Genomic DNA, 14128 nt, shown 5'->3' on the forward strand with positions numbered 1-14128 from the left:
ATGTGCTCTCTTAGCTGTTTGGGAAATATACAAATATATCCCTAGCTTTAGGTCAAATAAAGGCAATGGAGCATCTCTGCAAAATCCCCTTCATCCTACACATCCACAGACCTTTCCCCCATTACTCCGTTCATTCATTTTCCCCTTAATCCCTTTTAACTTAAACTAGGAATTTTCATTTGCTGCTTTCGTTTAGTCTCAGAAGCAGAAAATGTTTTTCTGTCTACTAATGATTTCATGGAACTTGGGATAATAATTCATACACAGCCAGCAATAAATACATATCTGTTAAATGAATGAAAGACTGAGAAATGTGGAGCCAGAAGGAATATGATTCTGGAATATGATCCCTTATTAAGATCCTGAAGACATCAATGGTGATAAATAGATTAAATAAATTAAAAGCTCAATTTATTCCCCACACTAAACAGCAAACCAAATAAACTCTAAAGCTGTTAGAAATGTTTTTGAAGAAATGCTAGATGACCTCTCCTGAACACTGTTAGGTACAGTAAGTCAAATACTTTTGAAAATCAGAAACGTACTTAAGTAGTAATGTTTTACAGGAGAGTCCTCTACGAAGGTGTCTATGTAATAAAAATGAGGGAATATGAAGAAATGGGTTCACACAATCTCACAACTAGAAAAATGAAAACTCTGTATTCATTTCCAAAGAGCTATGCAAATAGCAGTCAGCCTCCTGGAGGAATGCAAGATGGCAGAACTAACCACGAACTAGGAACTAACGGACTTGCTTGTGGGTCCCTCTGCCCCCTTGTGTCAGGAGCCAATTTCCTTCTAAAATCATTACAGGAACCATCACCCTGGGGAGTCTGCAGAGAACCCCACACCCCTAATTGTGTTAAGAATGGTTCTATTGACAGAGCCTACCCCACACCCAAATTGGCTGTTAATGAGAGCTATCTGTTAGCGGAACCCACCCCACATTCCAAACTATCTAAAGAACTAGGTGTGTCAACTTCCTGGCCCCCAGTGACCTGACCGAAGGTAACCTCCTGCCTACGTGACCAACTTGGACCACGTGACCAACACAAACCACAAACCACGCGGCAAGAGCCCAGGCTCCTGTGCCCACCCCCAACTCTTTACCATATATAAGCTGTACCCCATCTGTAATAAACGGAGGCTTTGACAAGAAACCCCGCTTAGCCTCCTTCCTGTCTCCTAGCTCATATCTTCCAGGTAGTGCCTCTCCAGGACCCTGGGATAACTGACTGCCGGGTGGGTTACAACCCCTAGACTGAGTAGCCCACCCAAAGGCAATCGACACCCTTGCTCCTCCTACTTGTGATTACTGCTAATCTATGACCACCTTCCTGTCTGTTCACAAGTCACATAAGGCAGAAACCTAGAGAAACACAGGAACGCAGAACTGAATCAAACTACTCCTTGCCTTATCCAGCAATGATATAGTATCTTATTGTAACTTGTTCTGCCTAGTTCGGTGGATATCCTGGGTGGGCTGCCTTTTTGTTGGTGGGGGAATGGAGGAATATATGAGGGGAAGAGGGGAAGGAGGGGGATTAGGAGGCACTGAGAAGAGTGGAGGGAGGAGAAGCTGTGTTGGGATATAATGTATGGAAGAAGAATTTCTAAAAAATTCTACTCCTTGATAGCTACCTAGGGGAATATACTGAGGTCTTAGTCTGGGCAGTAAATACCTGCATACTGTTAACGCCTATTAAACTCTGTGAGGCAGCCAAGCAAACTCAAATTAGTAAGCAGATGACAGAGTAGGATAAATGGGATATTGATGAGAGTAAGAGTGGGGGGTAGCTGGGAAGGGGAAATGGGAGAGAGCGCAAAATGTGTAGTGGTACATGTACAAAAGTGTGAAAGAACAAAATTTAATAATTAAAAGATCTCTGGAAAATAACAGCAACAACAGAAGCTAGTAAAGTGGGCTGTGCACATGTTTTTGAAAAAAGTTGTTTATACTGGCTTGATCAAATTGAGTTAAGATCTGAATTTATCAAAAATATTGTCAATGCAATAGAATTTAAAACTTTGAGACTATGTTTGACTATGCAAAAAAAGAAAAGCATGAAAGAGAAAGGGAACAGGGAAGGAAGGGAGCCAAAGTAGATAGCTGGCTCAGTGACTGCTAAGGATCATCTGGAAGAGGCCGCTTATATATTGTATGTGTGTGTGCGTATGTGCATGTGCCCATGTATGTGTGCATGTGTGCAAGTGTGATGTCTGTGCTTGCATTTTGTATATGCACATGGGCCTGTGCATTTCTGTGTGGATGCGTGTGCTTAAATGTGTCTGTTATGTGTGTATGCATGTTTATAGTGGCCAGAGGTCAACAGCAACTATCTTCCTCAGCCATCTTACATTATGATTTTGTTGCTGTTGTGTTGTTTCGTTTTGAGGCAGAATCTCCCACAGGCTGGACTCATTAGCCAATGAGTTCAGCAGATTTTCCTTTGGCTGCCTTTCTGGTAATGAGTTATAGACATGTATTATGGGTTATAGACATGCCTGATCCAGGTCCTTGTGCTGGTATTGCTTTACTGAACGAGCCATCTTCCCTGCATGGAGTAATTTAACCTAATAGAGCTCTATCTAATAGTCTCTGTGGGCTAGAACTTTGGCCATATCTGCTTCTGCCTTTACTAGCAATGGAAATTGGATGAAAAAAAAGCAAGTATTTTAAAACTTGTTGAGATTTTTGTAGTTTAATTTTTCTCATAAGATTGCTGCAATTATGAAACAGATAAATAAGGAAGAACCCCTGCTACTCTGCACATGTAAAACTCCAGCTTCTATGTTACTTACCTATCCGAGTGTTCAACAGCAGTACCTCATTTTAACCATTCATTACTTTCTTCAATTTTTCAATGGACAGAAGCCTGAAGACTATCTAGAAGGCAACTGGCATATGGCTAAAACTATCATGGGAACTACGAAAAGACAGATTCAAATGTGCAACTGGGACCTGTCTTAAAATAAAAGTTCGTCCTTTGATGTTATTTTTTAAAATGTGTTTTCTAACTTCAAATACAGAGGAAAGTATTGCAAAGGGTATTTTTAAAATATAATCTGGCATCTCCTGGAGGGAGAAATTTTTCTTCCATTTGTACAGATCAAAGAACAGAAAATGTGTTGTTCTTCACAAAGTCATTTGAATGTAAGCTCTCTGAGAAGAGAGTTCCTCGTCTGCCTCATTTATTACCAACTCACTTGATTACTACATGTTTATAATTGGCAATTAAGAAAGAATTCTGGGTGAATATAGTAGGCCCAGACTATAGGGGGCTTGGCACAGAAACAGGGCCCATCTGCCTCTGCAAGTGACTGTATACATTAAAAAGAAAAGAGGTAAATAATGACAAGCCAAAAATCAGCATCTGGACCAAGTAGAGCACTGCTATTCCCTTGGTTTTTAAGAGCCTCTAGAACAAAGCTGTTTAACAACTCATAGTCCATGTGTAGTATATACTTAATGTATACATAAATGGTTATGAAATTGATAATAACTTTTTGAAACAGGATAATGCTTTCTCTTTTTCTCTCTCCTTCATTGTTTCTTCTTTTCTTTCTTTTTTGATCTTGGAACAGTGAACATATAAAGCATATTAGCTTCCACCTCACTGTGTAGCCGTAGCTGGCTTTGAAATCTATAGCCACCTGCCTTTGCCTCGCAAATGTTAGAATAAAAGGTGCTTATCACTATGTGTACATTCATATTTCCTTGAATTGATGAAAATAAACCTTTCATTGTAGAGAATAAATATAAATGTAAAGATTAGGGACTTTTCTCCTCCATCATTCAATAGTCAAATGTAAATGTTGGTTTTTAGTTTCATGAAATATTAGTTTAGAATATTACACTTAAATTATTAGTTATTCAGTCTTAAGGTAATAGACAATCAACTAAGAGGGAGCAGGCCTTCTCTATTTATAGTAAGATATGTTAAGTTCTCAAACAAGAGGATTTTTAAATAGTGCTTAATTAGCGCTGCATAAAAGCACAATAGTTGACTATACACAGTCAGTGGGCATCTGTAGACATTGTCCCAATCTAATTATAAATTAGCTTAAAGCTTGCCAAAGTAAACAGTCCAGCCTACACAGCTCTTCACCAACTCTCGTATGAAGCATGTAGAGCCAACAAGCCACAGAATAAAAAGAAGAAGAAAAAGAAGTTCTGCTGAGTCTTTTCCTCTTGGTGGAGTTCTATGAGAAGAAAGGTCATTTTTCTTGCTTACTATCTTATCTTTTGGTGCCCTTATCCTTTTTCTTAATCACACCTTTCTCCTGCATTATGCTTTATTTATGCATTCTTGAACAGCATCTTTATTTATGACTTTGTAAATCAACAACTTTGTGATAGGAGGCTAAAGTCACTTAGCTAATTACACATTCTTGATAAGCAGCATAATAACACCCTCTGCAGCATTCTCCATTAGCTGACAGCCCGTAAGTCACCGCTGCTTTTCTCCTTTGAAAATAAAAGAATGGATTTTTTTTAGTTGTTTATGAGCACTCCCTGCTTCTGCCACACATCTTCTTAAGCATATTACGAATCTGACCCAGACTATGACCTTAAATTTTATAAGTAGAGGTTCAACTCTACCCAACAAATAAGAGAAACAATAATCGTCGACTTAATGCAAATACTTATGATGGAGAGTTGATAATTTTGTTATTCCAAGTGTCTTCCATATAATCCAATCTCATAAAACAGAGTGTTTGGACACTCCTTCCACACAAAGATGCCATGATGAAATCTGACCTGTTCCAGCCAGATTGGAAGTGCAAAGAGTGATGGAACATACAACACTGGAATATTAATACAACTTCTGTAGGAAGACTGAAATGTCTACCAAGCTATGAGCAAGGTCAAAATAACACTTAGAATATTTACTGCTATAGAAAATCATAGACTCCTATGAGAGATTTCCTGAATGTTATATAAAAATGGAGCGTGGTCATGCCGCATTCAGTTGCGAGCTTGCAGCTGTCAGTGTCTAGATTTGCTCAATCTGGCTAGAGGATGATTTGAAGGTTGATTTAATTGTAGCTTCTGAATCACGTTCTCCCCATGTTTTAAATTGTTTAACATAAATATATAAATGCTAAAGGCACTTTGAGACTGTAAATATTTCGCATAAAGAATAAAATATCTCATTTTCTTCTAGGAGAGTAACTGAAAATAAAAGCAACTGTTGGGGAAAATATCACTATTACGACATAATGGAAACGGCCCCATAGCTGTGGCCAGTGTGCAGAAGGATCTAAGACTATACCAACATAAAACAAAGCTTTTGGCTTAACTAATCATTGTGAATAGGGACACACATCTGTACATGTTCAGTAAGAGACCGGCTGTTAAGGCAGTGCTGTTTGGGTTTCTTAGGTAGTTAAGAGTGAGGTAACCTTTTTTTTAAATATATATAAGAAAAGAGAAGGCAGAAATTGCATCCATAAGAGCACTACCTATAGGAGAACACAGGCACCAGCAATGAGTTTTCCCAGTCGGTCTGCTCAGCCTGAGCTCTCCTGACTCACTCCCCAGCATCAGCTAATCATCTTCTGGGAGAAGATCTGATTCTCCCTCTATAAATGTTTACATCGTTTTCATTTTCACTTTTATACATACCTCCTTTTCTACATATTTTCTTGCCGGGTTTTCTGGCACATTCCTTGGATATTCTTTTTACTGAAAAATGAATAGAAGACTAGAAAATAACATGGCGCCCCATCACAGACCGCCGGAACATGCAACACCACTATCTAACTTAGTACGCTCCTGCTTTTACTGAGTGCCAAAGAGCCCCAATTCGCTGAGCCTGCACATGCAATGAGGAAACGCTGATGCATCTTCTCAGACGTCATTTGGTAGGAAATGGAAATTTGGGGCCCATTTCTACCTAAGTATACGTGCTGTGGAGGAAAGAAAATGAGTAGGCACAGTGAAAAAATAAGAACAGATACACAGACACACAGAAACAAAAAGAGCGGCATGCAAGCATGTAAAATATGTCTACATGCCAACAGGAAAAGCCATGCATACTACCGGTACACATGAATTAACATTATTCAAACTTAGGATAGAAAATAAACGTATCTCCCTGTGTTCCTGCAGTTAACTCACCATCTTCAGTTGGGACATAGATGTTTAAGTATAGGCAGTCTTCACTCTGGTCTTGTACATATGATGATACCACATCCAAGTTATTAGTGAACCAAACAGGAAGCATAACTTCAGGCAATCTGCCATCAATGATATTCTGGGGACATACAGGAGCAAATTGAGTAGCATTCCGGATATCAGACCAGGGAGACGGTGGTTCTGGAGGCTGAAAACGATGTTCACCAGTTGGTGGAGCAGCATATGGAACCCCAAGAAACTGAATGACAGGCCCCAAAATTTCATTATTGAGTTCTTTCTTAATTCCTCTTATCTTGCCAAAGTTAGTGGTAACCAATGGGTCTACATCATCCAATTTTTGAGAGAGCACGTGGACAGTCTGAAGCAAACATCCCAACAAACAGAGAGTCAACGGGGTGCCCAACCCCCTGTGTACCACACAAGCCATCATGGCTCTCCAAACATAATTTGGCCACATGCTTCTGGGACGTGCCATGGTCCCACATTAGTTGTCTAGCTCTCTGGTACAGTGAGGCAAATATATCTGTATCCACTTGGGAACCTTGAAACGATGGTAGAATGCACCTCCAGCTTCTCAAATGTTAGCCTGGGAAGGAAAGCTCGAGGTACCCTTCACGCAGCAAGGATCTCCCATTGATTTCCCACAGGTTGAAGCGGCATCTTCAATCCTCACCACTCATCAGACCATCTCCTATTGACCGGTCTGCTTTCCATAGCGGCAGTGGGGTGGGAGTGGCCATTGACTGCAGATTTCCCTCTTGTCAATCAAATCCAGTTAACCGTGGGTCTATATTCTAGAGGAAAAAAAATGAAAACAAATCATTAGTAAGACAAGTTAACAGACACGGTGATACCTAGATCTTTTACAGGGTGTAGAAATACATTAAGAGTGGCTAGAGTTGGGTAAGTTGAACACCACGAAGAGAAGATAATGACTTGATCTAAGACTAAAGGTGAAGTGATGGATTATTAGATCATTGAGCAACTTGCCTGCCGACTCTGCATGTGCTAACTTAGAAACAGGCTTTGTCAAACACACACTTTGTACAAAAAGTACAAAGTATTTTTTTTTAATCAGCACTCCAAGTTATAAGTAAAACTTTCCTCTTCATGAATATTTTAATAATTCCAACTAAGTAGAGAACTCATCTACAAACCTACAATTAGAATCCCATGAAGAGAAACCCTTTTTCCCAAGGAGTTAGTGTGTAATGGAAGATCAACTTCTAGGGATGATTGTACATATTGAAAACTAAGTAAAAGGAACTACCCAAACCCATATTTATAGTGAACACAAAACAAATGTATTTTAACCTACTCCCTCATGAGTCCTGGTTCCCTGGAACATCTCAATGGTACAGGACATATAACTGAGAGAAACTTACTTTAAACCTAAGGTAAAGAACTGAGGGCGGCAAGCACATGCACGAGAGAAAAAATTGGCACCTTCTCTTCAGACTAAAGATATTTTCCCATCTAACTATATGTTTCAGTTCACAATAGGTTTGCAATGTGCAAATGAATTTCTGAGTCAAAGTCAATATGTTTTAAATTACAAATTTTGTTCTCACTGTTCTGTGAGAGATCAAAGGAAGAATACAAAAAAATGAGCATAGTAATTTAAAGGAACAATCATACCTAATTGTAGCATCTTGCATATTAACACTCATCAAACATCCCATGCTGTTTATTCAGTGCGATTGAAAATGCATCTGAACAAGCTGTAATTCTCAGCGCATGCAATCCGCAGGCTCATCTCGCACCAACTGTCAAGAGCATGCAGCGCAGGAAACTTGTCTTTTCGTGTGTGAACCACCCTCTAAGGTGCTGATTTCTATCAGAGGTGGTCCTAATCTTTCGTGGTATGGGAAGATTCTTGAAGACGCGCTGGCCTGGCAGTGACACTGTCCTGACTTAGTGTGACATGAAGGGAGAATAGAATGTAAAACTGTACAGGTCAGTAGGAGTTCGGTTTGGGAGCTCCTGCGCCTTTAGCGCTGAAGGTAATAATGGCGCTGGAGGTAATAAGGAGATAGCTGTCTCTCTTCAAGATTATTCCAGTCTGTGTTAATTGTCATGTAAGCTTAGATCCTTTCACATTTCAGAATTCCTGCATTGACAGACGATTTAGCTACACACTCAGGTCTTTAAAGAATGTATTATGCCCGTGCATGCTCTGAATCACGGTGGGCCCCAGTGGGGCCGAGTCCTGTTTGCCTTTTTCTGTTAAAAGATACCATTTTACCACCTAAGGTGGAGACCCTATGGGGCGACCTGGAAAGGCTTAGTCAACCTTTTTACTCAGCATTGTTTACAATTACATCGATTTCCAGACATTCTCCTTCACACCATAGGCATCTCATTAATATTCAAAGATTCTTGTTTGGTTATTAAAAAATAACACTCCCCTTTACACTTACAAGTCTTTAGCTTCCTTAATTGTGTTAAGATAAAAACAGACTCCTGGTTCCTGTTGATAGCCTGTTTTAATAGAATGTTGGGTCAGAATTCTGCATGGCATGGTGAATTTTCTAATTCTCCTATGTTTTGTTCTGTCCAAATATTTTGCCCAAAATATTCCATGTTGCATGTGTATCATTGTGGAGAACTATAGCCTTGATCGAAAATTATTTTCTGACCATCACTATTGTAAAAACAATCTTTTAGGTAAATTAATTTAAAAAATAGCTTGTTTATATTAGTGAGATCTTTAAAAGCAATATGCATTTAAAAGGTGTATTTTGACATTTTTCCATTTATTAATGTTTCTGGAGTAGATGTCAAATTCTTAAGCTTAAGGCATTTACATTTTATTTAGTACAATCTTATAAAAATGGGCACTATTCACAGGAAATACAGGTCGCAAAAGGTTAAATATACTGGCCAGAGTCTCTGCTTACGAATAGCAGAACCAGAGCCCAGGGTCATCTGATCTAAAGGCCACCCCCAACTATTTCTATTGCACTGTCTTCAACTTGTAATTATGTATAAAACCTCATTGTGGGCCCTAAGACAGCACAGCAGGTAAAGTGCACGCTGTGCACAAGGAAAATGCATGCTGTGCACACATCAGAAACCACAGTTGGAGACCCTAGGGTCTCTTCACTTGCACAGTGGCACACACTGTGACTTCTAGGGTAGAGCGTCAGAAACAAAGCTGTCCCCAGAGCTCATTGGCTGGCTAGACTAGCTGACTTGATGATCACCAGATTCAGTGAGATATTCTGTTTTAAAAAATCAGATGGAGAGCAGCTGAGGAAGACACCAAACATCAACTTCTAGCCTCTGTATGCATGTGTATGCAGGTGTTTTCCCCCTCACTAAAACGTGCGTACACATAAGTGTGTACACATGCATGCACACACAGACATACACCTCCTCTCTCTCATGCGTGTACATGCGCGCACATACACACACAAATAAATCTCCTCATGATCCTATAAAATTTGACCTTGAATTATAAAGTATGTATTTTTGTATTGTATTTCTTTTAAAATATGGAGTCTAGAAACTACTCTAATAACTTTATAGAAACAATTTTTGCTTGTCTTTTAAAATTGTTTTTATTGAGCTATATTTTTCTCTGCTCCTTTCTCTTCCTCTCCCCACCCCCTCTACCCTCTCTCAGAGTCTTCATGCTTCCAATTTTCTCAGGAGATTATGTCTTTTTCTATTTCCTATGTAGATTAAATAAATATATGTTTCTCTTAGGGTCCTCATTGTTGTCTAGGTTCTCTGGGATTGTGAATTGTAGGCTGATTTTCCTTTACTTTATATCTAAAAGCCATTTATGAGTGAGTACATATGATATTTGTCTTAGAAACAAATTTTAAATGATTTAACTTGTTCTTGCTGTAAGTTTATGTTATCTTATGTGTTATTTTATTTTTTAATCAATTTTACTTTTCAATAAAGACAGTGATACACTTAATTTTACACAATTATGGTCATCATTTTACAAAAGTATCTCCTACATTCAAAGAGAATGGAACTTTTTTTGTACTTCATAGTCCAGTTAATAGTGCACCTTGAGGTCACTTAGCCTGATATCCTGCTGAATACTCGATCTGCTTGTTTAACTTCTTTTCAGAGAACACTGCAACAGCCAACCTTGCTTGCCATGGAATTTCCACAAAATCAGCTTTTAAAACCAAAACTAAAGCATAGCTGTATTCTTGAGTCATGCATTCTTCTGTGTCACTGATCCATAGAGCAACATGTGTGCATATGTATGTATGTATGTATGTATGTATGTTCTAGCAATCATTTGGTGAGAAAAATAAACAGGTCGAAAGAGGTCTTGTGGAACTTTACCTGCCGTGAAAGTTGGAAATGACATAAACTATTGCTTCACAATTAGTCTTTTTGCAGTAAACACCTTGTAAAACTGTTAAAATTCCTTATGATGTATCTCTCATTTCTCCCCATGTGATGTTTTCTGTGCTGTTCAATAATTCCAGATTGAAGCCCTTTGTTAGAGACAAGACAGCATAGAGCGAGTAGAAACATGTGAGATACGTATCACAAACAGACTAGGGGCAAGTCAGAAACCACAAACTACAGACCCATGGAAGACTTAGGAAAAGTGGAGAATTCAAACTTAGGCTTGCTTTTGGTAAAATTAATTCAAAAGGAAGTGTTGAGTTTTCTTTTTTAATGCAATGCCAACACAAATTGGTGCCTCTGAGGTTATCTTTAATATGTTTTAGTGACTGACAGACAGTCAGGTTGAAATAAAGATGTGGGTAATGACTTGATTTCTTACTGCGGTGGATTGAATGAGAATGTCCCCCATAGGCTCCGATTTCAAACACTTGCTTCCCAGTTGATGCTGTCTCAGGGGTATTCTGGAGAGGCAGCCTTCTTGGAAGAAGCATGTAACAGAGGTGGACTTTGGGAGTTTATAGACTCACCCCACTTCTAGTTCAAACTCTGTTTAGTTTTTACTGAGAATGTGCTACCCTGGCTTCCTTTTTGGTCTTCTTGCTGCTGTTTCTGCCCTGAACTTACAGACCACCCTCTATAACGGTAAGCCTTAAATAAACTCTTCCTTCATTCCTTGCTTTTGGTCACAATGTGCTGTTTCAGCGACAGAAAAGAACTAACACCACACCAACAATGAGATACCATTCAAACGAATGAGAGAGCAAATGTCCACACATGACGCATACATAAGTCATAAAATAATATGAAATTGAAATTCTATATAACCATGAAAAGAAAAGATCTAAAATACCAGTGTAGACAAAACTGAGTTTGTAAAATTGAATTTCAAATTAATGTGAAAACCAAAATGTTATTCAAAAATGTTAAAAATGCATAACAACATTATTTATTATTAACAAATGTTTAAATGTGTTGTAACAGGTAAGTTGTCAACACTGAATAATAAATAGAAGGAACAGAATTAATTCCAGCAATTAATTAACTGGAACCTAGGATGGATAACTCGTGGAGAGGCTTTAAAAGAACAACGATTAATTGCAGCAAATTTGACAAATTCTTAGTATCTAATAGTGTTGGCTAATACACACAAGGAAAACACACAAGGAAAACATCTTCATTATGCATTCTCTATATTCTCTTCATATTCTGAATAGTTTTAAATAAATAGAATAAAATAATTGAATAAATATCCAGGAGAATATGATCAATGTATAGTACATACTTGTATGAGAATGCCCTGATGTAGCAAATTATCAAATATAATGAATATACACAATACAAATTTAAAAATGAAACACAAGTCCCAGGGAAGTCTCATATTACAAACGGATTAGTCTGTCAGCCCAAGAGAGATTAGGCTTCTGTAATTTAGTGATAGGAAATCTTTGCTCATAAAATCTTCTTTTGTTTCTTCACCTAAGTTGAATCATGTACGGTCTTCATAAGACAACCTATAAATAATAAATAGTATTCCACAAAGGAACCTAAAAGGTGATATAGCATATAACATTCATTTTTCAGTAAACAAGCTGGTTCCTCCACTAGACTATTCCTTGATAACCTAGGTTCAAAACAAACTAGAATCTTTTGAGATATTAGAGAATAACAATGTCCATATAATATTTTATGCAATCAACAAATATTTATTGAGAGCTTACAATGTGCAAGCCAATGTGCTAAATATTAGAGAATGTTAAGAAATGCCTGCTGATTGTTTCAAAGTAGCCTGTAATATTGTAACGAAGAGAGTTACATGTAAATAAAAGTTCTGATGCAGGTTGTCATGTGATAGTTGGGCAGAGACATGGCTTAGTGGGTAGAGGGTCTTGCTGCTGAATACAGGGACACACAGTAGGAGCCTTTAATTGACTTTCATTTGCTGTCCTGTGACCTCCACATGCACACAATAAGTAAATAAAAACATTGTTGATGTGTGCTCAGTGAATACATGAAAGATGGGGGAAAGTGACCCAGCATGAACAGACCTCTATCATTACATAGACGCCTGTCTTATTAAATATCAGTACCTGTTTATTATCTACTTTGCTTTATAAGTGATTGCTTGTATGTGTTTTATTATTCAGCCAGAGTTTCCTGTGCTGAATTTCCTAGGATTTTTATATGCGTATATTTAGCACGTTTATGCCTGTTCTTAGATCTACATAAAATTCTTTGTAAATGGAAAATCTCAGTTGAACTAAGTCAAGAGGCTTACCACTAGAACCGCATGGTCTTGATGAAGACCCTTAGCCAAGACTGTCATACACAGGAGATTCTTTAGGTTTCAGAACACCTATGTATCTATAAAGTCAACATTACAATTCAATTCAATTAGTGAACACAGACAAACACATTGCTCCTGTGTGTGTGTGTGTGTGTGTGTGTGTGTGTGTGTGTGTGTGTGTGTGATCTGTGCATCGGTGTACTCATGGGTGTAATATATATATCGGATGTACATATATACATACACACATATAAGCATACATACGTATATATATATGTAGGTGTATATATGTGTATATATATATATGCCATGCGACCTTATGATTACAATCTTAAACTCTTGAAATGGTTCATTCTAGTTGATTCTATTTCTATTTGCACAAGAACAAAAAAACAAGGTTCATAAGTGTTAAATGCCTAAGCCTTGTCCAGCGGATATCAGAGCAGCCATTCAAACCCCTTCCTGCTCTCTTTCTCTCATAAGAGAACTCCTCACTCTGCACAGTGTGGTCATTACCCCCTCTGCTTCTCTACCCATCAGCTGAATGCAGAGCTAAACTTTGTTTGACCCCTTGGAAACATAAGTATAGACCAATTCAAGTGCTTTGCTGATTTTCTGGTATCTGTAGAATGATACTGTGAGTTTTGATTTCAGTTTTTCTGAAAAATAAAAATCTTATTGAAAAGCAAGTATGCAAACATGGAGCTCAGAAATAATGAGGGTAGCTGGGCTGTGATGGCAGAGTCATTAATCCTAGCACTTGGAGGCTGAAGAATGTGGATCTCTGGGAGTTTGAGTCCAAACTGTTCTACAGAGCAAGTTCCAGAGAAACCCTGCCTGGAAAAAAACAAAACAAAACAAACAAACAAACAAAAAGACCAAACAAACAAAAAGAAAAGATTGAGGGTCAACTGCATTAACCAAATATAAAGTATTGATTTTTATCTATGAGTGGTACCAAAACCATACTTAGCAATAGTAAATAATGGTAAAAAAAAAATGACAAGTTAAGTAAAATTTAATTAATTTAATAATAAATGCTTCAGTCATTGATCAAATTTGGCTACAGGGCAGTAAGGTGCCTGTGTGGTCAGCTCACTGAGAGTGAAGCTCAATGCCAGCAGATGGCTTTACATGTCCAAGTGGTGGTAGCCAAGACACAGAGACAGCAGCTATGAGTCTACAGTGGAGAATACTGAAACCGAGGCATGAATATTTGTATAAGGCATTTTGTTGTCCTGATTTTTGCTCTGTGTTCTTTGCCCATAATAAAGGTATTCAGTCATCATGGCTGAGTTTTTTTTTTTATCAACTAA

At 38.1% G+C, this 14128-nt stretch overlaps 1 protein-coding gene across 14 annotated transcripts in view; it reads right to left on the bottom strand.

Moving 5' to 3' along the window:
- The window catches only part of Nlgn1 (neuroligin 1), an 856909-nt gene that overhangs the window by 648142 nt on the left and 194639 nt on the right, over positions 1-14128 (bottom strand). For 9 of the 14 annotated variants that reach the window (XM_075950399.1, XM_075950390.1, XM_075950402.1 and 6 more), the window contains one exon: positions 6125-6936. In XM_075950399.1, the coding sequence (XP_075806514.1) occupies positions 6125-6617 (493 nt within the window). In that variant the 5' untranslated portion in view covers positions 6618-6936. Of the gene's footprint in view, positions 1-5629; positions 5690-6124; positions 6937-14128 lie in introns of all 14 variants that reach the window. The other 5 variants (XM_075950391.1, XM_075950388.1, XM_075950394.1 and 2 more) reach the window with 1 other exon arrangement.

This window comes from Microtus pennsylvanicus, chromosome 16, assembly GCF_037038515.1.
Source record: "Microtus pennsylvanicus isolate mMicPen1 chromosome 16, mMicPen1.hap1, whole genome shotgun sequence".
Classification (NCBI taxonomy): Eukaryota; Metazoa; Chordata; class Mammalia; order Rodentia; family Cricetidae; genus Microtus; species Microtus pennsylvanicus.